The 23,491-nt window shown below is 45.0% G+C and overlaps 1 protein-coding gene across 1 annotated transcript in view; it reads right to left on the bottom strand.

Moving 5' to 3' along the window:
• VWF (von Willebrand factor) overlaps positions 1–23,491 on the bottom strand; it is a 183,449-nt gene that overhangs the window by 87,450 nt on the left and 72,508 nt on the right. The window contains exons 19-26 of the mRNA XM_087722260.1: positions 15,729–15,832; positions 14,845–14,983; positions 13,400–13,537; positions 11,395–11,544; positions 7,515–7,655; positions 6,076–6,195; positions 4,060–4,216; positions 2,715–2,873 (exon numbers count right to left, since the gene is read on the bottom strand). Of these exons, the coding sequence (XP_087578386.1) occupies positions 2,715–2,873; positions 4,060–4,216; positions 6,076–6,195; positions 7,515–7,655; positions 11,395–11,544; positions 13,400–13,537; positions 14,845–14,983; positions 15,729–15,832 (1,108 nt within the window). The remainder of the gene's footprint in view (positions 1–2,714; positions 2,874–4,059; positions 4,217–6,075; positions 6,196–7,514; positions 7,656–11,394; positions 11,545–13,399; positions 13,538–14,844; positions 14,984–15,728; positions 15,833–23,491) is intronic.

The raw sequence follows: 23,491 nt of genomic DNA, 5'->3' as shown, positions 1-23,491 counted from the left end.
ACCGCCTGAAACCGACCCCTGTTCCAATCAGTCGTAACCAAATGTCATTACCGATCCCACCATTGGGAAGTGGAAAGACAACAGGAAAACCCGTAACTTGCATCTCTCTACTTCAAAAGAAAGAAAATAACCATATTATGTCATGCCCCCTTCAGAGACTGAATCTGTGGAGGAAGACCAGCCAAAACTACAGCCAACGAAGATAGAGGGGGCAGCTTCATTAGCTTGAAAGGAAAATGGGGAGGAGCAGGCCCAATTAGGCCAGAGCCTTTCAGGATTGAGATCAGGGATGGTTTATCCAAACATGAAGCCGACCTGCTGGAAGTGTAAAAAAGTACAAGGGACTTATTATCACATATGGTGGACCTGCCCGAAAACACAAAAATATTGGACAAAAATTTGGAAACGGGTGCACGAAATTACAGGAGAACAGATAAAATACAAACCCGAAATCTTTCTACTGTGAATAATCAAAGGGAAGTATACAAAGAAAATTAAATACATATTAACACATCTGCTAACTACAGCTAGAATAGCATTTGCCCAATGCTGGAAACAAAATAATACCCCCCTCGGATGAATTAGTGATAAAAAAAAAAACCTTTGGTTTGTGCAGAGATGGACAAATTAACACTGAAATTAAAAGATAAAGAAGAGTCGGAATATTGTGAAATTTGGAACAATTGGTACAAATGGCTGCAAAACAGGAATAAAATTAAAATTAAGCCAAAAAACTATATATAAATATATATGGAACTGTGTATAAAGGTGTGTAAATATAGAAGCGAAATATTATATACATGTACAGGTATGATGACATAACAATGTTGATGTAATGACTGTAAGGTGTTGTAGAAGGGAAAATAATAATAAAAAATCTGCTAAAAAAAGGGATGTTTTTTTTACTACTGGTTTTGTGGGGGTGGCTAGGTGGGGGAGCATGTGACTGAGTGGGTGTGACTTACTTGACATCATTCTCACACATGCAGTCACATGCCCCGCACCTAGCCATGCCCACAGAACCATGAAAATTTGTTTTGCCAGCTGGGAGAAATCAGGGAGAGAGAGGGAGGAGAAGACTGTCTCTAGCAGAAGCTCGGCTTTCTCCTCCCTCTCTCCCCCTGATTTCTCCCCACGCCAAGCAAGGTGGCTCTAAAAGAGAATGAAGCGCGGACACTTCTTCCAACAGCTGAGGCCTCCGCTCCTCTTCCTTCCTCGGCTGTTTCTTTCTTTCGCCAGTGCGGGGGCGTGGCCAGGCCGCCATCGCTGCCAGTCTGGTCCGATACACCAGATTTTCACTACCTCTTCTGGTGTACCATACTGTACCGGGAGGAACCCACCTCTCATTGGGGTGGCTTGTAGGCAGGGAGGAACGGGGGCAGGATGACCAAGAGAGGCTAAGCAGTGAACATGAGAGATAGCTCAGGCGATGACCAAGGACCACCTCCTCCTGATCCAAGAGCATGGAGAGTGGAGAGAATGCGAGAACAGCAGAGTCTGATCCAACTACTCAGGAGGAGATGTTACACCCGGGTACTAAGACTTAAGGAGACACTGTGGGGAGGGGCATTTCTTGGGAACAAATGCTGAATTCCTGGAGTGTTGAGGGCCGATGTTTGAACTGTCCTGGATTCTTGCATTCTTTCTGGATTTCTTGCTTTGCAGCCCTGGTGCTCACAGCATTGGGTTGCACTATTTGCAGCCAGAGGCTGCTTGAGGTGTGTGTGTTTGTGTGTCATCACTTTGCTCTGGGACTTGCCAGAAATGTGGGAACGTTTGGGGAAATTTGGAGTGATAAAGGGGCAGTTTGAACTGCCAGCTGCCTGTTACCTCTGTGCCATGCCCCGGGTCATCACATATTATTTAAGTAAGAGTGAAACTCCAAGTAAGATCCTCCTGACCCAGGGGTGGGTTCCTGCCAGTTCTAACCTCTTCTCTAGAAGAGGTTCCACAAATCTACAGTGCTGTTTAGAACCGGTTCCAGCTCCCTCCCCCTCCCATCCGCACATCATCAAGATGAAGAGCGACAGGAGGAATTCTGGGAGTTGAAGTCCACAAGTCTTAAAGCTGTGAAGTTTGAACACCCCTGGAGTTTTTTTTTCTAAAGGGTTAGGGGTGCAAGGGTCTTGTAACTTGACAGCTTTAAGACTTGCACATTTCAATCCCAGCATTCCTGAGCCAACATGACTGGAGGAGGAATTCTGGGAGTTGAAGTCCACAAGTCTTAAAGCTGTGAAGTTTGAACACCCCTGGGGTTTTTTTTCTAAAGGGTTAGGGGTGCAAGGGTCTTGTAACTTGACAGCTTTAAGACTTGCATGCTTCAAATGCCAGAGTTCCTGAGCCAACATTTTGGTTGCTAAGCAAGTGTTGTTAAGTGAGTTTCACCACATTTTACAAGTTGGCCATGCCCACCCAGTCACATGGCTGGCAAGCCACTCCCACCCGGTCACATGGCAGGCAAGCCACTCCCACCCGGTCACATGGCAGGCAAGCCACTCCCACCTGGTCACATGGCAGGCAAGCCACTCCCACCCAGTCACATGGCAGGCAAGTCACTCCCACCTGGTCACATGGCAGGCAAGCCACTCCCACCCAGTCACATGGCCGGCAAGCCACTCCCACAAAGCAGGCCACACCTACAGAAGAGGTTCTAAAAAAATTTGAAACCCACCACTCTCCTGACCGGACCTAACGCGTGGAGTAGATACGCTTACCTTCAGGACAATGTGGATGGCATCCTTCAACACACTTCACAGGACACGCTAGGGGAGCCATGTGCTGGCACGTCCTTGGACAGGCAGGGCCACAGGTGTTGAATCGCCATTCACATTGATATTCTTCCTCCACTTGGTTCATGCTTTCACAACTTTGTGCTACAAGTGTAAAACAACAACAACGATGGAACCCTTGTGCCATGCAATCATTTCAATTTCTTTTTAAGTGAGCATCTGTAGATGACAGGTCCTTGATGCACTCCAAGGTTGGTGATTTATTGGCAGACATTTCATGGCCCAAACTAAGTAACCTCATCAGTGCTAGCATCATGTCTCATCCCTAACACTGACGATGCTACCTTGTTGGGTAATAAAACATCTGCCTAACCCTACATCATTTCAGACAAATGGCTGTCCAATCTCTTCTTAAAAACTTTCAATCGTGGGCAGCTCACAATTTCTGGAGGAAAGTTGTTTTACTGATTAATTGTTCTAACTGTCAGGAAATTTCTACTTAGTTATGGATGGAAGCTTTCCTTGAATGGTGTCCATCCCTGGTTTCTTATCTTGCCTTCTGGAAAATAGGTGTCTTCTTTGTGGCAGCCCCTCCAATATTGGAAGACTGCTATCATGTCACCCCCTAGTCCTTCTTTTCTCTATACTAGACATACCCAATTCCTGCAACTGTTCTCAGAACTGTTAGCCTCCAATCCCCTGATCATCTTTGAAATCTTCTGTTCTCTCTCTCTTTATCTCTCCCCTTCTCCCTCTCTCTTTCTCTCTTTTTCTCTTTATCTCTCTCTTTCTCTCTTCTTTTCCTTCTCTCATTCTCTCTATTTCTGTCTCCATTTCTCTCCCTCTTTCTTTCTCTCTTTCTATCTCTCTCCCTCTCTCTCTTTCTCTCTATCTCTATCTCTTTCTCCCTCTTTCTATTCCTTTCTTTCCCCTTCTCTCTCCCTTTCTCTCTCTCTCTCCCTCTTTCTCTCTCTTCCTCTTTCTCTCTCTCTCTCTCTCTCCCTCTTTCTCTCTCCCTTTCTCCCTGTCTTTTTCTCTCTTTCTCCCTTTCTCTCTCTTTCTCTCTTCCTTTCTTTCTCTCATTCTCTCTATTTCTGTCTCCATTTCTCTCTCTTTCTTTCTCTCTTTCTCTCTCTCCCCCTCTCTTTCTCCCTATCGCTCTCTCTTTCTCCCTCTATCTCTCCCTGCCCTTCTCTTTTTCTCTCCCTTTCTCTCTCTCCCTCTTTCTCTCTCTCTTTCTCTTTCTCTTTCTCTCTCTCCCCCCCTCTCTTTTTCTCCCTCCCTCACCTTCCTCCTCTCAATTAGTTCATATTCTCACCCCAGCACTTACGGCATAGAGTTGGAGACCTCCAGTTGATCACAGCTCCTTTCTGGGCACACGCGTGGGCGTAAGCAGCAATAGCATCACAGAAACAGGCACAGTCCCCAATGGTCTCACAAACACAGGTGTCGTACGTGCAGATTTCCACATAGGGCTCAGGATCCACCTGTGAAAGAAGTGGTACAAGTCAAACTCTTACACTCTTGAGAAGATCTCCGCAGCTTCGAGGAACAAGGCGACCCGCATACAAAGAGACTTGCCTTCACATCAAACTCTACATTTTAGAAGGTCCCATAAACCAGCTCCTGCCAACAGTGAGCTCTTCAGGGCAAGGAGCCTCTCTCAAGGGCAGGTCCCCGGCTTCACAGCTGGGCAGGAGAAATTAGATTCTTCCGCTACTTCATCTCAGATTGCCAAATTAGAAAAAAAAAATTGGGAGGCCAAACAGTATCTGCTATTAGAACGGAAGGAGCACTTTGCAACACTGATGCTTGAACACAGCTGAAGAAGCTTCTAAAATGAGAAGCGAAACGTCTTCAGAAGAAAAAAAACAACAAGAAAGTCCAGGTCCCTCCTGAAAAAAAGTATCATTGGGGCAACCATGACCTGGGTGACTGAGAATCTCTACAGACCTTTTAGCTATATAATTTGGGATGAAGACCCTTGGAATGGTGTGGGAGAAGGAATGGATTCCCAGAGGGAAAAAATTGCAGACTAGAGAAACCAGAAGCGCCACTCAGGTGACCCTGAGGACACTGATACACCTCCAAGTGGCCTCAACGACCCTCTAAAAGGATGCAAATGACCAGCTGTCTGCAAGGAATATAAATCCTTCCATTCCCCACCATCCAGTCAGAGCTGATGAAGCTTCTTGGATGAGAAGTGAAAAGTCTTGAAAGAAAAAACAAGAAAGTCCAGCTGCCTCCTGAAAAAGCACCTTTGGGACTACTGTGACCTGGAGGATTGGGAATCTCTACAGACTTTTAGCTATACAATTTGTGATGAACAGCCTTGGAATGGAGTGGGAGTAGGAATGGATTTCCAGAGGGAAAAAATTGCAGACTACAGGAACCATTTGCACCACTCAGGTGACCCTGAGGATAGAGATACACCTCCAAGTGGCCTCAACGACCCTCTAAAAGGATGCAAATGACCAGTTCTCTGCAAAAAAAATAAATCCTTCCATTGCCCCACTATCCTGTCAGAACTGAGGCACAGCCAGAGAACTGGTATGAGTCCTTTTATTAACACCAACTGTGCCCCTAACATCTCTTTCAACTCTCCGGTCTGGAGAAAAAACTCTTCCACAAACCTGTTAACAGCCTTTGGCTGAAAATACTCCAGTCCCAAATGTTGTAAGCAGAAAACTTCCAACTATAAATCCAACAAGGCAAGGTGAGGTCATTAACCCAGCAGGGTAAGCTAGATAAGGAGTTTCCAGAAGTGAAGTAACAGGGCAGTAAATCAAATCAGTTGAGAGGATGCCAGGAACTCAGATAAAGCAGTTAACACGATATGAACTGTGTGTTTATTCCCTCCCATTTGCCTCTCCTTTAAACTCCATCCCCAGGTGTGCCTTGTGAAGGGAATCGGGGACCTTTCCTCCCTCGTAAGCCACACAAACCGCGTTGCTCTCTTCTGTGTTCTTCCGTGCGTGCCCTAGGATGAGGAGAGGGTGGGCCTTGGTCTTCATCTGAACTCCCTCTCCCCTGTTCTAACTCTCCCCTGCTCTGCTCAGCCTGACTTTGCCCTTCCCCAATTTCTTCCACAGCCAACAAAGCCACTCTCACGCTCTAGGTCAGCAGTTCATCCTCCATCTCAGAGTCAGACTCTGATGGCGGCATGACAGAATCTCTGATACGGGTGACCGACGCAGAATGGATCCTACGATATTATCCTTGGAGGGCCATATATTCGCCTTCATTCATACTAAGCATTGGGGCTCGTGATTAATTCAAGGGAGAAATTGTTGTCCAGCCACTGGATCCAGAATGAGAATTATTATCCGGATGAGAAATGGCTCACCAGTTTTTTGCATTCTTTGAAGAGATCGCTGCTCAAGATACTGCACGATGTCTCTACCATCACCTGTTTTGCGACGTTACCGTTGCACAGTGAAGACGCCAAGTCCTGCCCTTGGGAGAGCTGCGAAAAGAGAAGAAACACATGAGGACACCAGGAAATATGTCAGCTACCGATTACCTGTCAATTTAGCATCTTCAAAGCAATGAGAGCGGAGAGCGGTGCAGTAGCCTAGAGGGGGAGCTCTCGCCTCACAATCAGGAGGCTGTGAGTTCGATCCTAGGTAGAGGCAGATATTTCTCTCTCTGGGCAGAATGAGAATATACCTGCCGAACAAAACTCTGCATTGGTGACAAGCAGGGCATCTGGCCAGTAAATACTCAGCTCCATTCAGTTGCCCAGACTCCACCCTGCAAGGGATTATGGGGTCATTAAAAGAAGATGATGATAGCAATGAGAGTTAATCATCCTTTCTTGGAAATCATAGACATACATCTAAATGTGCAGTAGCTGCCCAAAAAGCCAACACAGTTCTAGGCTGCATAAACAGAGGGACAGAATCAAAATCATGTGAAGTGTTATTACCACTTTATAAGGCCTTGGTAAGGCCACACTTGGAATACTGCATTCAGTTTTGGTCACCACGATGTAGAAAAGATGTGGAGACTCTGGAAAGAGTGCAGAGAAGAGCAACCAAGATGATTAGGGGACTGGAGACTGAAACATATGAAGAACGGTTGCAGGAACTATGTATGTCTAGTTTAATAGAAAGAAGGACTAGGGGAGACAGGACAGCAGCCTTCCAATATCTCAGGGGCTGCCACAAAGAAGAGGGAGTCAAGCTATTCTTCAAAGCACCTGAGGGCAGGACAAGAAGCAATGGGTGGAAACTAACCAACGAGAGAACCTACAACTAAGGCAGTGGTGGGTTTCAAAAATTTTTGGAAGCTCTTCTGTAAGTGTGGCCTGCTTTCCGGGTGGTGGAACCTCTTCTAACCGGTTTGGTAGATTTGACGAACCGGTTCTACCGAATAGGTGCGAACTGATAGGAACCCACCTCTGAATTAAGGAGAAATTTTAGAAAAATTAATCAATGGAACAACTTGCCTCCAGAAGTTGTGAATGCTCCAACACTGGAAGTTTTTAAGAAGATGTTGGATAACCATTTGTCTGAAGTGATGTAGGGTTTCCTGCAGGGGTGGGTTGCTGCCAGTTCAGCATGCAAAAAAACCCACGCGTGCCGGAAACCAGAAGAGCAGCTGGTGACAGCGCATGTACCCACAGAGAGGGCTCTGAGTGCCACTTCTGGCATGCGTGCTATAGATTCCCCATCACAGATCTAGGATAAACTGCTGGGTTTCTTATCCTGACATTAAAACATTCTGAAGCACAGGAAGATGCCAGCGCCGTCAAAGGTGCAACACAATTATTTTTACAAATACCTTTCTGACATCAGCACACTGGGAGTGAACCTTCCAAGAATTCCCAAAGTCACTAGGATCAACTTCAATCTGCTTCCGGCTGCTTCTCAGGTCGTTGTTCGGGACGCCGTCGAAATTCCCACACAGGCCACAGACATTATCCTTTTCAAAGAACAAGTCAAAGAAATGTCACCTTCATTCTCCTTCGACAAGAAGAGTATGCGTTAATTAATATTAAGAGTATTCCTTAATGGGTAGAAGTGTTCCAATATCTCAGGGGCTGCCACAAAGAAGAGGGGGGTCAACCTATTCTCCAAAGCACCTGAGGGGCAGGACAAGAAGCAATGGGTGGAAACGAATCAAGGAGAGAAGCAACTTAGAACTCAGGAAGGAATTGCCTGACAGTGAGAACAATTAGTCAGTGGAACAACTTGATTCCAGAAGTTGTGAATGCCCCAACACTGGAGGTTTTGTCTGAAGTGGTGTAGGGTTTCCTGCCTAAGCAGAGGGTTGGACTAGAAGACCTCCAGACCTTCCAACTCTGTTATTCTATTCTACTCTACTCTACTCTACTCTACTCTACTCTACTCTACTCTACTCTACTCTACTCTACTCTACTCTACTCTACTCTACTCTACTATTCTATTCTATTCTATTCTATTCTATTCTCTCTTCTCTTCTACTCTACTCTAAGCACCTAAAGGCAGGACAAGAAGCAATGGGTGGAAACTAATCAAGGAGAGAAGCAACTTAGAACTGAGAAAGAAATTGCCTGACAGTGAGAATAGCAATAGCAATAGCAGTTAGACTTATATACCGCTTCATAGGGCTTTCAGCCCTCTCTAAGCGGTTTACAGAGTCAGCATATTGCCCCCAACAATCCGGGTCCTCATTTTACCTCATTTTAAGAGCCAAGGTGGCGCAGTGGTTAAATGCAGCACTGCAGGCTACTGCTAGATCAGCAGGTCAGCGGTTCAAATCTCACCGGCTCAGGGTTGACTCAGCCTTCCATCCTTCCGAGGTGGGTAAAATGAGGACCCAGATTGTTGGGGGCAATATGCTGACTCTCTGTAAACCGCTTAGAGAGGGCTGAAAGGCCTATGAAGCGGTATATAAGTCTACTGCTATTGCTATTGCTATTACCCACCTCGGAAGGATGGAAGGCTGAGTCAACCTTGAGCCAGTGAGATTTGAACAGCTGAACTGCAGAACTGCAGTCAGCTGAAGTAGCCTGCAGTGCTGCACTTAACCACTGTGCCACCTCGGCTCCTACAATTAACCAGTGGAACAACTTAACTCCAGAAGTTGTGAATGCTCCAACACTGGATGTTTTTAAGAAGATGTTGGATAGCCATCTGTCTGAAGTGGTGTAGAGTGTCCTGCCTAGGCAGGGGTTGGACTAGAAGACCTCCAGGGTCCCTTCCAACTCTGTTATTCTATTCTATTCTATTCTACTCTTCTATTCTATTCTATTCTATTCTCTTCTCTCTTCTCTTCTACTCTACTCTAAGCATCTGAAGGCAGGACAAGAAGCAATGGGTGGAAACTAATCAAGGAGAGAAGCAACTTAGAACTGAGGAGAAATTTCCTGACAGTGAGAACAATTAACCAGTAGAACAACTTGACTCCAGAAGTTGTGAATGCTCCAACACTGGAAGTTTTTAAGAAGATGTTGGACAGCCATTTGTCTGAAATTGTTAGGATATCCTGCCTAAACAGGGGGTTGGACTAGAAGTCCTCCAAGGTCCCTTCAAACTCTGTTATTCTGTTCTGCCCTGTTCTGCACTGAAGACAAATTTCTTGCGTGTTCAGTCACACTTGGACAATAAAAAAATTCTATCTTATTCTGTTCTGTTCTAACCTACATAACTAAGCAAACAAGCTATTACTAATCTGGAATCTGAGTCATGGCAACTGGACTTCTTTCCTTTTTCAATCTGAAATGCTTCTCTACTTCTCCAAGAAGCTTGTTCAGTCTGAGGGTCTCCCCTAACCAGGGGTGGGATTCAGCCAATTCAGACCAGTTTAGGTGAACTGGGTGCTAATTTTACATCTGGTTCACTGAACCAGTACTTGGAAGGACTGGCTGGCCCCGCCCACCCTACCTGCCCCTCTCAGGAGTCTCCATGCAGCCTGTTTTTGGATGCCAAGTAAGTGCCCAGAGGCTCTGCGAGGGCAAAAACAAGAGTTCCAGAAGTTCCAGAAGTACAGAAACAGGCCCGTTTCTGGCCTCTAGAGCCAGGTGGAGGCCATTTTAACCCTCCCAGATGCTCAAGGAAAGACTCCGGAACCTGGGAAGGACAAAAATGGGCCTTCCGGAAGTTCCAGAAGTAGAAAAACAGGCCTATTTCTGGCCTCCAGAGCCCAGTGGAGGCCGTTTTAACCCTCCCAGAGGCTCAAGGACAGCCTCCGGAGCCTGGGAAGGAAAAAAACCGGCCTTTGGAAGTTGCAGAAGTAGAGAAACAGGCCTATTTCTGGCCTCCAGAGCCCAGTGGAGGCCGTTTTAACCCTCCCAGAGGCTCAAGGAAAGCCTCCGGAGCCTGGGAAGGACAAAAAACGGGCCTTCCAGAAGTGTTTTGGAAATGTTTATTTCACTTGTATGCCGCCCTATTCCCGAGGGACTCAGGGCAGCTAACAAACCAAAATGACAGGGAGGGGCGGGATACAAACAACAAACGAGACAAAAAACAAGTTAAAAGATAAACAACAGTCGCAACAAATTCGAGTGGGGCTGGGAACTCATCAGCCCCAGGCCTGCCGAAATAGCCAGGTCTTGATAGCTTTGCGGAAAGCCTGAAGGGTGGTGAGGGTCTGGATCTCCACGGGGAGATCGTTCCAAAGGGCCGGGGCAGCCACAGAGAAGGCCCTCCCCCAGGGTTCCAGAAGTTCAGAAATGGGCCCATTTCTGGCCTCTGGAGGGCCTCCGGAGCCTGGGGGAGGCCATATTTGCCCTCCCGGAGGCTCGAACAAAGCCTTCCCCCGCTGTGGTGCAGGAGGCTGAGTAGGCCACACCCACTATGGCCACGTGACCCGTCAAAAGCACGAACGTCATAAGCGCACCGACAACACCGTGGCACTAAAACCGCGATTTCAAAAGCACGCCGACAACAGCGCGCCGACAACAGCGCGCCGACAACAGCGCGATTTCATTTAAGGTAAGATTTACAGTTAGGTTGAGGGTTAGGTTGAGGGTTAGGTTGAGGGTTAGGTTGAGGGTTAGGTTTAGGGTTAGGTTTAGGGTTAGGTTTAGGGTTAGGTTTAGGGTTAGGTTTAGGGTTAGGTTTAGGGTTAGGTTTAGGGTTAGGTTTAGGGTTAGGTTGAGGGTTAGGTTGAGGGTTAGGTTGAGGGTTAGGTTGAGGGTTAGGTTTAGGGTTAGGTTTAGGGTTAGGTTTAGGGTTAGGTTTAGGGTTAGGTTTAGGGTTAGGTTGAGGGTTAGGTTGAGGGTTAGGTTTAGGGTTAGGTTGAGGGTTAGGTTTAGGGTTAGGTTGAGGGTTAGGTTGAGGGTTACGTTACAGCGCGCTTCTGTCGGCGCGCTTTTGTCGGCGCGCTTTAGGGCTAATTAGTCGCTAATTCGTCACGCGGTTTTGTCACCGCGGTTTAGACACCGCGGTTTAGTCAGGCGCGCTTTTTTTGTGCGCGCATTTGTGGTGGAACCCTATGGCCACACCTACCCAGCAACTGGGCAGAGAGCTGGTTGCTACAATTTTTAAATCCCACCCCTGTCCCTAACCCATTTGCTCAGGCTGAAGACGCTACTTGGATAGACAGCGAAATATTCCCCAGGGAAAACGAAAACAAGTCCATTTGCCATGACTCCAATTCCAGATAACTCTATCTAGTTGTCTGAGAATCTTCATCAACATACAAGCTATTGCTAAGTAATAAATCCGAAGCGGCTTACTTTGTAGTTTTCTTTCAAGATGACAGTGATTCCCATGTTTTGATCCCAAGTCAGGGAGATTCTCCCACGTCCCAGTATCAGAATATAGTAGCGGCCAGACTTCAAAATGTCCACGTTGCCTTCTTCTCTTGGAGGTGTCACGACACTAATCTTCACGAGAAAAAAAAAAGATAAAGAACTTTCAATAATGGGAGTTATTACATCAGCCTCTAATAAGGGTTTGCTTTCAAATTTAATGAACCGTTCTGACCTAGGCTTCCCGAGACAGTAAAAATCACATGCTTAGTCCCCCAAAACTTTTTATTTTATTTCAACAGCTGTGAATTATGTTCATTCACAGCCTGTAATGATTCACAAATAGTTTGTAAAGAGTCTGACAGAAGTCTGCCACAGTCTTTCAGGGTCAGGCTGATAAGAGGAGGGCTGAAAGCCCTATGAAGCGGTATATAAGTCTAACTGCTATTGCTATTGCTATAAGCACCCACCTTTATATCTCCCTTGAAATGCTGCCAGAGACCTAATTGCCAATTAGTTTTGCAAGGCCAAACAGAGCACAGAGTCAAAAAGGAGCTTCAGAGTTTGAACCGACCACAATGAACAAAGTTGCTTTCTGCAAAGGCTCATGTCTGTTTGCTCCTCTTTTATGTCTTATGGGAGGGACCAAATCATCTCCAAGCCTCACTCCCGAGTTGCCATTTTTGTCTTAACTGTTCTTGCCTTCTGGCAGCTCTGCGCATGCGCGCGCTGGGAAGAGGCTCCCCCTGTTTCTCTGCCTCACTGATGTCCGACTCAGGAGGCTCCGGAGGCAGCATATAACTCCCAGATGGCCCTGGCCCCCTCTCTGCCTCTGACACAGAGCCCTCGTTCAAGCCTTCCCCAGACTCCAGGACTGGCCCATGTTCCTCCCCAACCTCCTCACTGTCTGACTTTGCTGCCAGCTCCGCAGGCCGTTGGCAGACCACAACACGAACAATAGAATATTCTACGTGGGAAGAGACATTGGCTAATGTTAATTCCATCGTGAGAAAATTTTACAGCTATTCCTTCACTTACAACCATTTGTTTAGTGATTGTTTGAAGTTGCAAAGGCACTGAGAAATGTGACTTATGACTGCTTTTCACACTTTTGATGTTGCAGCCTCTCCAGGTTCATGTGATCAAAATTCGGACGCTTGGCAATTGGCTCACATTTATGACGGTTGCAGTGTCCCTGGGTCACATGCCTCCCAACGACCCATAAGATCTCACAGGCTGGGCCTCCTTCGGGTACCGTCGTCTGGGCAATGCCGGTGGGTGACTACTCGGGGGAGGGCTTTCTCTGTAGCTGCTCCGGCCCTATGGAACGATCTACCCGCAGAGATCCGGACCCTTCCCACTCTCCCGGCCTTCCGTAAAGCCACTAAAACCTGTCTGTTCCGGCAGGCCTGGGGCTGTTGACCCTAAATATGGTCCAGCCCCTTTAGAACGGAGTGTATGGTGTGATGTTTTTTAAATCTATATTTTCTTTTTCTCTGTATTTTATTTTTGATTTTATTTTTGATTTTATTTTTGATTTTATTTTTGATTTTATTTTTGATTTTATTTTTGTATTGTAAGCCACCCGGAGTCCTACGGGATAGGGTGGCATATAAATGTTATTAAACTAAACTATTAAACTAAAACGTGATTCCCTTTTGCAGCCCCCTGACAAGCAAAGTCCATGGGGAAAGCTGGATTCACTTAACCACCATGTTGCTAACTGAATGACGGCCGCGATTCCCTTAAGAACGGTGGCAAGGAAGGTTGTAAAATGGGGCAAAATTCGCTTAATAACTGCTTGCTTAGCAAGGGAGGTTGTAGGCTCAATTGGGGTCGCACGTTGACGAACCCTAACCCTAACCCTAACCCTAACCCTAACCCTAACCCTAACCCTAACCCTAACCCTGAGCAAACTGGCAGTAAAAGGAGCCAGAACCCACCCCTGAGGTGAGCCTGTGGAGAGAATGAGGGAGGGGGATGAACTTACTTCTGCCCCGTGCACCTCGATCTCTCCCCCGTCAAACAACACCGTGATCCTTCGAGTGCAGGTCTCTCCAGTAAAGCCACATCCTTCCTTGGCCACAAGGATCCGAAAAGACCCGGCCCCATCGTCTTCACAGTAGTCCTTGAAAAGGAAGGAGGAGCGAGAGCAGCCTTTTGAGATAGGCCTACGGAACTCCAACTTCAAAGATGTTCTCTCCGGAGGTTGCAATGGAAGCCTGAAACAGGGTCCCCCACACTGCCTTCCACGGAACCAGAGAGTTTCCCCCATGGGATTTTCCGTGGGGGAAAAAAGTCTCAATAATGAACTTTAAAATGGGTTTTAAAATAAAATCACGGAAGGCCAGCTAACCTGACCCCAAATAAAGATGTCTGTGGTTATATTTCAAATGTTTTGCTCTTGATTTCCAAGCCTATTACGTTATGCAAAATGCTCAGGCAATAGGAAGTAAATGAAAGAATTTGTGGATTCAAAATGCCTAGTAAAAATCAGGAGTTTCTGTCTGTCTTTGGAGAGAGAGGTGGGAGGTGGGAGGGTGAGAGGGAGGGAGGGAGAGAGAGAGGTGGATGTTTGATATAGATGGATGATAGATATACTGTAGATAGATAGATAGATAGATAGATAGATAGATAGATAGACAGACAGACAGACAGACAGACAGACAGACAGACAGACAGACAGATGACAGATAAATGATAGATGATTGATAGATGATAGATTGGGAGATGGATGAGAGAGAGAGAGATGGATGATAGAGGATAGACAGAGATGGATGAGAGAGATGGATGATAGATATAGATAGATGGATAGATAGATGGATGGATGGATGCATGGATGGATGGATTCATGGATGGATGGATGGGTGGATAGATAGATAGATAGATAGATAGATAGATAGATAGATAGATAGATAGATAGATAGATAGATAGATAGACAGACAGACAGACAGACAGACAGACAGACAGATGAGAGAGATGGATGAGAGAGATGGATGATAGCTATAGATGGATGATAGATATAGATGGATGATTGATAGATAGATAGACAGACAGACAGACAGACAGACAGACAGATAGATAGATAGGCAGACAAATGATAGAGAGAGAGACAAATGAGAGAGAGAGATGGATGATATAGATGGATGATCGATATAGATGGATGATCGATATAGATGGATGATAGCTAGATAGCTAGATAGATAGATAGATAGATAGATAGATAGATAGATAGATAGATAGATAGATAGATGCACATACACACATGCCTATAGTACATACAAACATAGGATTCTAGGGTGTGTGTGTGTGTGTGGAATGTCTTCAGAAGGGTTCCATGACTGAAAAGTTTGGGAACCGATGGTCTAAAAGGATAACAGAAGGAGGTCTTCTAGTCCAACTCCTGCCTTAGAGCATCACATCCCAAGTCTTACCTGAACAAGGACATATTGGCAACTGCCAGGAAACCTGTACTTCAGTCCATCGAAGGTCAAATAATGAGCAGCACCAACGACTGAACACTTTCCATCGCAGACATTCTCCGTGCATTCCCATTTTCGAGCACGGCAGGTGCTGCAGAAGACCAGAAGCTCTTATTACTGTTTTGTAGCTCACCAAAACTCTGTTTTGTATTTTGAGGTTAGAATGAAAGTTATGTCTCTGCTTTGGAGAAAACACAATGACCTGAAACTTCGTAACTTTAGGAGGCTTGCAAAGTGCTCCTTGGGGCTGGGGAGTGCAAAAACTTTTTTAAAAATTTAGCTCTTCAAAATCATGGTGCATCTTATACTCCGGTGCGTCTTATAGTCTGAAAAATACGGTGCTTAAGTCCAATGCTACAGCATTGTAGGAGTCACTCCGCTTTTAACAAAGCAGGACTAATCCAGAGAGTGTGCTTCTCTTTACTCAAACTGAAGGAGAACTAATGGAAAACAAGACAGGTTGGTTCTCTACTCAACACCACGTAACTTTCATTCCCATTTTCTAAGGATGCCGGAGAAGGTTAGCACACTGTTCAGGGTTTGTTGTAAATAGCCTATTGTTGCCTGTCCGTTTGTTTACATGGGTTGTCTATGGGCAGGGGTCTCCAACCTTGGCAACTTTTAAGACTTGTGGACTTCAACTCCCAGAGTTCCTCAGCCAGCTGACTGAAGAACTCTGGGAGTTGAAGTCCACAAGTCTTAAAAGTTGCCAACGTTGGAGACCCCTGGTCTACGGCACTTGAAAAATAGGGGAACATTTATTGGCGGTGCCTCAAAATGATGGTTTTCTTTGAAGGTCCGATGGAAGATCAATGTCAAAGAGGTTAATTCCTTACCACGTGTTGCAGTCTTTTGCCACTGTCTGGCCTGGTGCGTATTCCTGTCCATTGTGGAAACAAGGACAATTCTCAGGGACCATGCATTTGTTTCCATGCCGCACCTAGAATGCAAATAGATGGATATTTAACTTTTGGATTTGGATTTGGATTTATTCGATTTGTATGCCGCCCTATTCCCAAAGGGACTCAGGGCGGCTGAACAAAAGCCAAGGGGAGGGGAGAACAATACAGAAAAATAAGACAAAAACAAAACAGGACAATACAAACAATTTAAAAAACACAACAAGCACAGCCAATTCGAGTAGGGGATGGAACTCAACAACCCCAGGCCTGCTGGGACAGCCAGGTCCTAACGGCTATATGGAAGGCCTGAAGGGTGGCAAGGGTCCGAATCTCCACAGGGAGATCATTCCAGAGGGCCGGAGCAGCCACAGAGAAGGCCCTCCTCCGGGTGGTTGACAGCCAGCACTGGCCGGTAGATGGAATTCGGAGGAGGCCTACTCTGTGGGATCTAATGGGTCTATGGGAGGTAATTGGCAGCAGGCGGTCTCTCAAGTACCCAGGTCCAATACCATGTAGGGCTTTATAAGTGACGACTAGCACCTTCAAGCGTATCCGGAGACCAATAGGCAGCCAGTGCAGCTCGCGGAGGATAGGTGTAACGTGGGTGTACCGAAGCGTACCCACAGTCGCTCGCGCGGCTGCATTCTGGACAAGCTGAAGTCTCCGAACACTCTTCAAGGGCTGCCCCATGTAGAGCGCATTGCAGTAGTCCAGTCTTGAGGTCACAAGGGTGTGAGTGACTGTTGTAAGAGCCTCCCGATTCAGGTAGGGACGCAATTGGTGCACCAAGCGAACCTGGGCAAATGCCCCCCTGATCACAGCCGACAAGTGGTGATCTAAAGCCAGCACTTTAGATTTTATACTCAATGAAATTTATATGGCTGCACAAAAGGTTCATGAGAACCTACAAGGTCCCTTCCGACTCCATTAATCTCTCTGTGTCAGGCCTGGAAGCCATCTTTTGCATTGGACGTTCAAGCCTGCCACAATTATTGCTGTGGGAAAATGGGAGGGGGGATTGTATGGAGTATGGGAGATATATACTCAAAATAACATTCCTTTCTCAGAGAGTCAAGGACATCTTGCCCTGCAGCTGGTTTTTCTTTGAAGACGTTTCGCTTCTCATCTAAGAAGCTTCTTCAGCTCTGACTGGATGGTGGGGGATGGAAGGATTTATACACCAGAGGGGGAAGGATATGACACCATCTATCTCCAGTTTACAACATAGTCCTTTCAGCAGTTCTAAGAAGGCTCCACGCTCATTGCACTACTCAGGTGACTCTATTTGCACTACTTAGGTAACTCTGAGGACACAGATAAACCTCCAGGTGGCCTCAACAACTCCCTAAAAAGAACGCAAATGACCAGCTGTCTGCAAGGAGTATACATCCTTCCATTCCCCCACCATCCAGTCAGAGCTGAAGAGGCTTCTTGGATAAGAAGAGAAACAGCTTCAAAAAGAAAAGACAAGAAAGTCCAGTTGCCTCCTGAAATAAAGCACCTTTGGAGCAACCGTGACCTGGATGATTGATAATCTCTACAGACTTTTAGCTATACAATTTGGGATGAACACCCTTGGAATGTGGTGGGAGTAGGAACAGATTTCCAGAGGAAAAATTGCAGACTACAGGAACCATTTGCACCATTCAGGTGACCTTAAGGACACAGATAAACCTCCAAGCGGCCTCAACAACCCTCTAAAGGGATGCAAATGACTAACGGTCTGCAAGGAGCATAAATGCTTCCCAGATAAATCTCCAAGTGGCCTCAATGACCCTCTAAGAGGATGCAAATGACTAACGGTCTGCAAGGAGCATAAATGCTTCCCAGATAAATCTCCAAGTGGCCTCAATGACCCTCTAAAAGGATGCAAATGACTATCTGTCTGCAAGGAGCATAAATGCTTCCCAGATAAACCTCCAAGTGGCCTCAACGACCCTCTAAAAAGATGCAAATGAGCAGCTCTCTGCAAGGAATATAAATCGTTCCCAGATAAACCTCCAAGTGGCCTCAACGACCCTCTAAAAGGATGCAAATGACTATCTGTCTGCAAGGAGCATAAATGCTTCCCAGATAAACCTCCAAGTGGCCTCAATGACCCTCTAAAAGGATGCAAATGACTATCTGTCTGCAAGGAATATAAATCGTTCCCAGATAAACCTCCAAGTGGCCTCAACGACCCTCTAAAAGGATGCAAATGACTATCTGTCTGCAAGGAGCATAAATGCTTCCCAGATAAACCTCCAAGTGGCCTCAACGACCCTCTAAAAGGATGCAAATGACTAACGGTCTGCAAGGAGCATAAATGCTTCCCAGATAAATCTCCAAGTGGCCTCAATGACCCTCTAAGAGGATGCAAATGACTAACGGTCTGCAAGGAGCATAAATGCTTCCCAGATAAATCTCCAAGTGGCCTCAACGACCCTCTAAAAAGATGCAAATGAGCAGCTCTCTGCAAGGAATATAAATCGTTCCCAGATAAACCTCCAAGTGGCCTCAACGACCCTCTAAAAGGATGCAAATGACTATCTGTCTGCAAGGAGCATAAATGCTTCCCAGATAAACCTCCAAGTGGCCTCAATGACCCTCTAAAAGGATGCAAATGACTATCTGTCTGCAAGGAATATAAATCGTTCCCAGATAAACCTCCAAGTGGCCTCAACGACCCTCTAAAAGGATGCAAATGACTATCTGTCTGCAAGGAGCATAAATGCTTCCCAGATAAACCTCCAAGTGGCCTCAACGACCCTCTAAAAGGATGCAAATGACTAACGGTCTGCAAGGAGCATAAATGCTTCCCAGATAAATCTCCAAGTGGCCTCAATGACCCTCTAAAAGGATGCAAATGACTATCTGTCTGCAAGGAGCATAAATGCTTCCCAGATAAATCTCCAAGTGGCCTCAACGACCCTCTAAAAAGATGCAAATGAGCAGCTCTCTGCAAGGAATATAAATCGTTCCCAGATAAACCTCCAAGTGGCCTCAACGACCCTCTAAAAGGATGCAAATGACTATCTGTCTGCAAGGAATATAAATCGTTCCCAGATAAACCTCCAAGTGGCCTCAACGACCCTCTAAAAGGATGCAAATGACTATCTGTCTGCAAGGAGCATAAATGCTTCCCAGATAAACCTCCAAGTGGCCTCAACGACCCTCTAAAAGGATGCAAATGACTAACGGTCTGCAAGGAGCATAAATGCTTCCCAGATAAATCTCCAAGTGGCCTCAATGACCCTCTAAGAGGATGCAAATGACTAACGGTCTGCAAGGAGCATAAATGCTTCCCAGATAAACCTCCAAGTGGCCTCAACGACCCTCTAAAAGGATGCAAATGACTAGCTGTCTGCAAGGAGCATAAATGCTTCCCAGATAAACCTCCAAGTGGCCTCAATGACCCTCTAAAAGGATGCAAATGACTATCTGTCTGCAAGGAATATAAATGCTTCCCAGATAAACCTCCAAGTGGCCTCAATGACCCTCTAAGAGGATGCAAATGACTAACGGTCTGCAAGGAGCATAAATGCTTCCCAGATAAACCTCCAAGTGGCCTCAACGACCCTCTAAAAAGATGCAAACGAGCAGCTCTCTGCAAGGAATATAAATTGTTCCCAGATAAACCTCCAAGTGGCCTCAACGACCCTCTAAAAGGATGCAAATGACTAGCTGTCTGCAAGGAGCATAAATGCTTCCCAGATAAACCTCCAAGTGGCCTCAACGACCCTCTAAAAAGATGCAAACGAGCAGCTCTCTGCAAGGAATATAAATCGTTCCCAGATAAACCTCCAAGTGGCCTCAATGACCCTCTAAAAGGATGCAAATGACTATCTGTCTGCAAGGAATATAAATGCTTCCCAGATAAACCTCCAAGTGGCCTCAACGACCCTCTAAAAAGATGCAAACGAGCAGCTCTCTGCAAGGAATATAAATCGTTCCCAGATAAACCTCCAAGTGGCCTCAATGACCCTCTAAAAGGATGCAAATGACTATCTGTCTGCAAGGAATATAAATGCTTCCCAGATAAACCTCCAAGTGGCCTCAATGACCCTCTAAAAGGATGCAAATGAGCAGCTCTCTGCAAGGAATATAAATCGTTCCCAGATAAACCTCCAAGTGGCCTCAATGACCCTCTAAAAGGATGCAAATGAGCAGCTGTCTGCAAGGAATATAAATCGTTCCCAGATAAACCTCCAAGTGGCCTCAACGACCCTCTAAAAGGATGCAAATGAGCAGCTCTCTGCAAGGAATATAAATCGTTCCCAGATAAACCTCCAAGTGGCCTCAATGACCCTCTAAAAGGATGCAAATGAGCAGCTGTCTGCAAGGAATATAAATCGTTCCCAGATAAACCTCCAAGTGGCCAGAAAGTCCATGTGCCTCCTGAAAAAGCACCTTTGGGATAATCATTACCTGGATGACTGAAAATCTCCATAGACATTCCCTGTATCCTTGCCCTGCTGGCTTGGTTAGATATATATCTAACCTAGTATATGTATACCAAGTGTCCCAGAAATCTAAGCAGCTCAGCCTGGTGAGCTGGTGACAACCAAGAGCCGAGGTGGCGCAGTGGTTAGGGTGCAGTACTGCAGGCCACTTCAGCTGACTCTTATCTGCAGTTCGGCGGTTCTAATCTCACCGGCTCAAGGTTGAACTCAGCCTTCCATCCTTCCGAGGTGGGTGAAATGAGGACCCAGACTGTGGGGGCGATAGGCTGACTCTGTAAACTGCTTAGAGAGGGCTGAAAGCCCTATGAAGAGGTATATAAGTCTAACTGCTATTGCTATTGCTATTATATTCTTTTTAAAAAGTCATTGTGGTGTCATTCCAAAATGAAGAGCAGAGAAGAATTGTTTCCCTCCTCAGCTATTTTTCAAAACTCCTCTGACGACTGTGCTCGGCTGGCATGTGCAATAAACCACCATTGGCTTAATGTATTGGCTTAAGTGCAGTTTACTGAATTCACTATTTGTAAAAGCGAAATTAAATTAAGAAATTAAATTAATCCAATAAAGCATGTTTTAATAATGAGTTACATTTAAATCGTTCGTCTCAACAAATTGAGAAATTGGCCAGGTGGACGGAACATAGTAAATCATAACTACTAATGGACAATCTTCAATGGCTAGAGCTGAAATTAAGAAGGCCAGACTATGGAGGGACACCAAAAATGGAAAAATAATCTGCTGTTATTTCCCACAAATATCTTTGAAAATTGTGGAGGGACACCAAAAATGGAAAATAATCTGCTGTTATTGCCCACAAACATCTTTGAAAATTATGGTTATAGCTATGGAATAAAGAGAATGTAACATAAGTATATTTTTTTTAATTAATGGTGTCATGATCTTGGTGGTTCTCCATGAAAATAAACGAAGAATGTATTGTTCATCTAGAGACACGGTGGCTCAGTGGCTAAGACGCTGAGCTTGTCGATCAGAAAGGTCGGCAGTTCAGCGGTCCGAATCCCTAGCGCCACGTAACGGATTGAGCTCCTGTTACTTGTCCCAGCTTCTGCCAATCTAGCAGTTCGAAAGCATGTTAAAAAATGCAAATAGAAAAATAGGAACCACCTTTGGTGGGAAGGTAACAACGTTCCGTGCGCCTTCGGCGTTTAGTCATGCCAGCCACATGACCACGGAGACGTCTTCGGACAGCGCTGTCTCTTTAGCTTTGAAACGGAGATGAGCACCGCCCCCTAGAGTCGGGAATGACTAGCACCTATGTGTGAGGGGAACCTTTTTACCTTTACCAAAAGAAATTATTCAATTCTTCTTGTGCAGTAGCTGTTCTGTTAATTAGAAAAACGCTGAACCTACTGATGATTTGGTTTTAGTAATATTTAACATCGTAAGAGCATCTGGCCATGGTTGGAGAGTTATTTGACACATTAAATTGACTGATTATTTTTTGGCCAGTCCAAGCCCAGCTCAAAACTCAAATGGGAAGCACAGCTGGTTAAAAAATATGAACTATGATCTGCAGCCTGAAGCAACTAATGAGATTTTAATTCCGTTCTAACACTCTGGGTATTCTGAACCTTCCCTGGAAAAAATTTCCCCTTCGTTTTTGACACACAGATTTAATTCCAAATTGCTCCTAAGTTTTAAAGGAGAGAAGCCATAACAAACTCTGGAAGTGAAACAGAGGTTTTTTTTTTAAAAGGTGAACAATATCGCCCTCTAGTGGCAATAAAATTCTACTCCTATTTTATCAATTTGGGTCCCATCAGATAATTTTGCAACTCCAGAACTGTGAAGGCATTCAGTTGTGCAGCTGCAGTTGCCATCTTGACTTCTTTATGCCCATAGCTGTACATTCACACAAACCATTGGATCTTTGAGAGGACGGACATTACTTTGAGAGAACTGAGGTAGTTTGATGAAAAAAAGGACTAGGGGAGACGTAATAGCAGTGTTCCAATATCTCAGGGGTTGCCACAAAGAAGAGGCAGTCAAGCTATTCTCCAAGGCACCTGAGGGCAGAACAAGAAGCAATGGGTGGAAACTAATCAAGGAGAGAAGCAACTTGGAACTGAGGAGAAATTTCCTGACAGTTAGAACAATTGTCTGTGGAACGACTTGCCTCCAGAAGTTGTGAATGCTCCAACACTGGAAGTCTTTAAGAAGATGTTGGATAGCCATTTGTCTGAAATGGTGTAGGGTTTCCTGCCTAAGCAGGGGGCTGGACTAGAAGATCTCCAAGGTCCCTTCCACCTTTGCTTTTGCATTGCATTGCATTGCATTGAATTGCATTGCATTGAATTGCATTCTATTCTATTCTATTCTATTCTATTCTATTCTATTCTATTCTATTCCATTCCATTCCACTCTACTCCATTCCACTCTACCCATGAGTGTATTCACATAATAAAGGTAAAGATTTCCCCTATCAAGTCATATTCGACTCTAGGGGGCATTGCTCATCTCCGTTTCTTACCCAGCGTTGTCTGAAGATATTTTTCATGTTCATGTGACCAACATGACTATAGACCAAGGTGCACGGAACGCCGTTGCTTTCCCACAAAGTGGTACCTATTAATCTACTCACATTCACATGTTTTCAAACTGCTAGACAGACAGGAGCTGAGGCGAGAACAGGAGCTCCCCCCATTGTGCAAACTCGGGTCCCGAACCCTGGCTGGCAGTTTTCCAGAGGAAGCTCAGCATCTTTAACCGCTGAGACCTCACCCTCCTGGTGTTCATTGTTAAGACATTGTTCGCGTAGCACTCACTGAGTGAATCGAGCCAAATTGCCAGGTCTGAGCAATAGACTAAGACACTCTAGCTCAGTGATGGGAAAAGTTTGAGTAAGTAAATAAGTAAAATGAGTAAAATGAGTAAAATAAGTAAAATAAGTAAAATAAGTAAAATAAGTAAAATAAGTAAAATAAGTAAAATAAGTAAAATAAGTAAAATAAGTAAAATAAGTAAAATAAGTAAAATAAGTAAAATAAGTAAAATAAGTAAAATAAGTAAAATAAGTAAAATAAGTAAAATAAGTAAAATAAGTAAAATAAGTAAAATAAGTAAAATAAGTAAAATAAGTAAAATAAGTAAAATAAGTGAAATAAGTGAAATAAGTGAATAAGTGAATAAGTGAATAAGTAAATAAGTAAATAAGTGAAGTAAATAAGTAAATAAGTGAATAAGTGAATAGGTAAATAGGTAAATAAGTAAATAAGTAAATAAGTAAATAAGTAA

This window comes from Thamnophis sirtalis, unplaced genomic scaffold (assembly GCF_051295495.1).
Source record: "Thamnophis sirtalis isolate CommonGarterSnake01/CBP01778 unplaced genomic scaffold, rThaSir2_p1.2 scaffold_9, whole genome shotgun sequence".
NCBI lineage: Eukaryota > Metazoa > Chordata > Lepidosauria > Squamata > Natricidae > Thamnophis > Thamnophis sirtalis.
The sequence above is the reverse complement of the archived record's forward strand: the minus strand, read 5'-3'. Positions and strand labels throughout refer to the sequence as shown.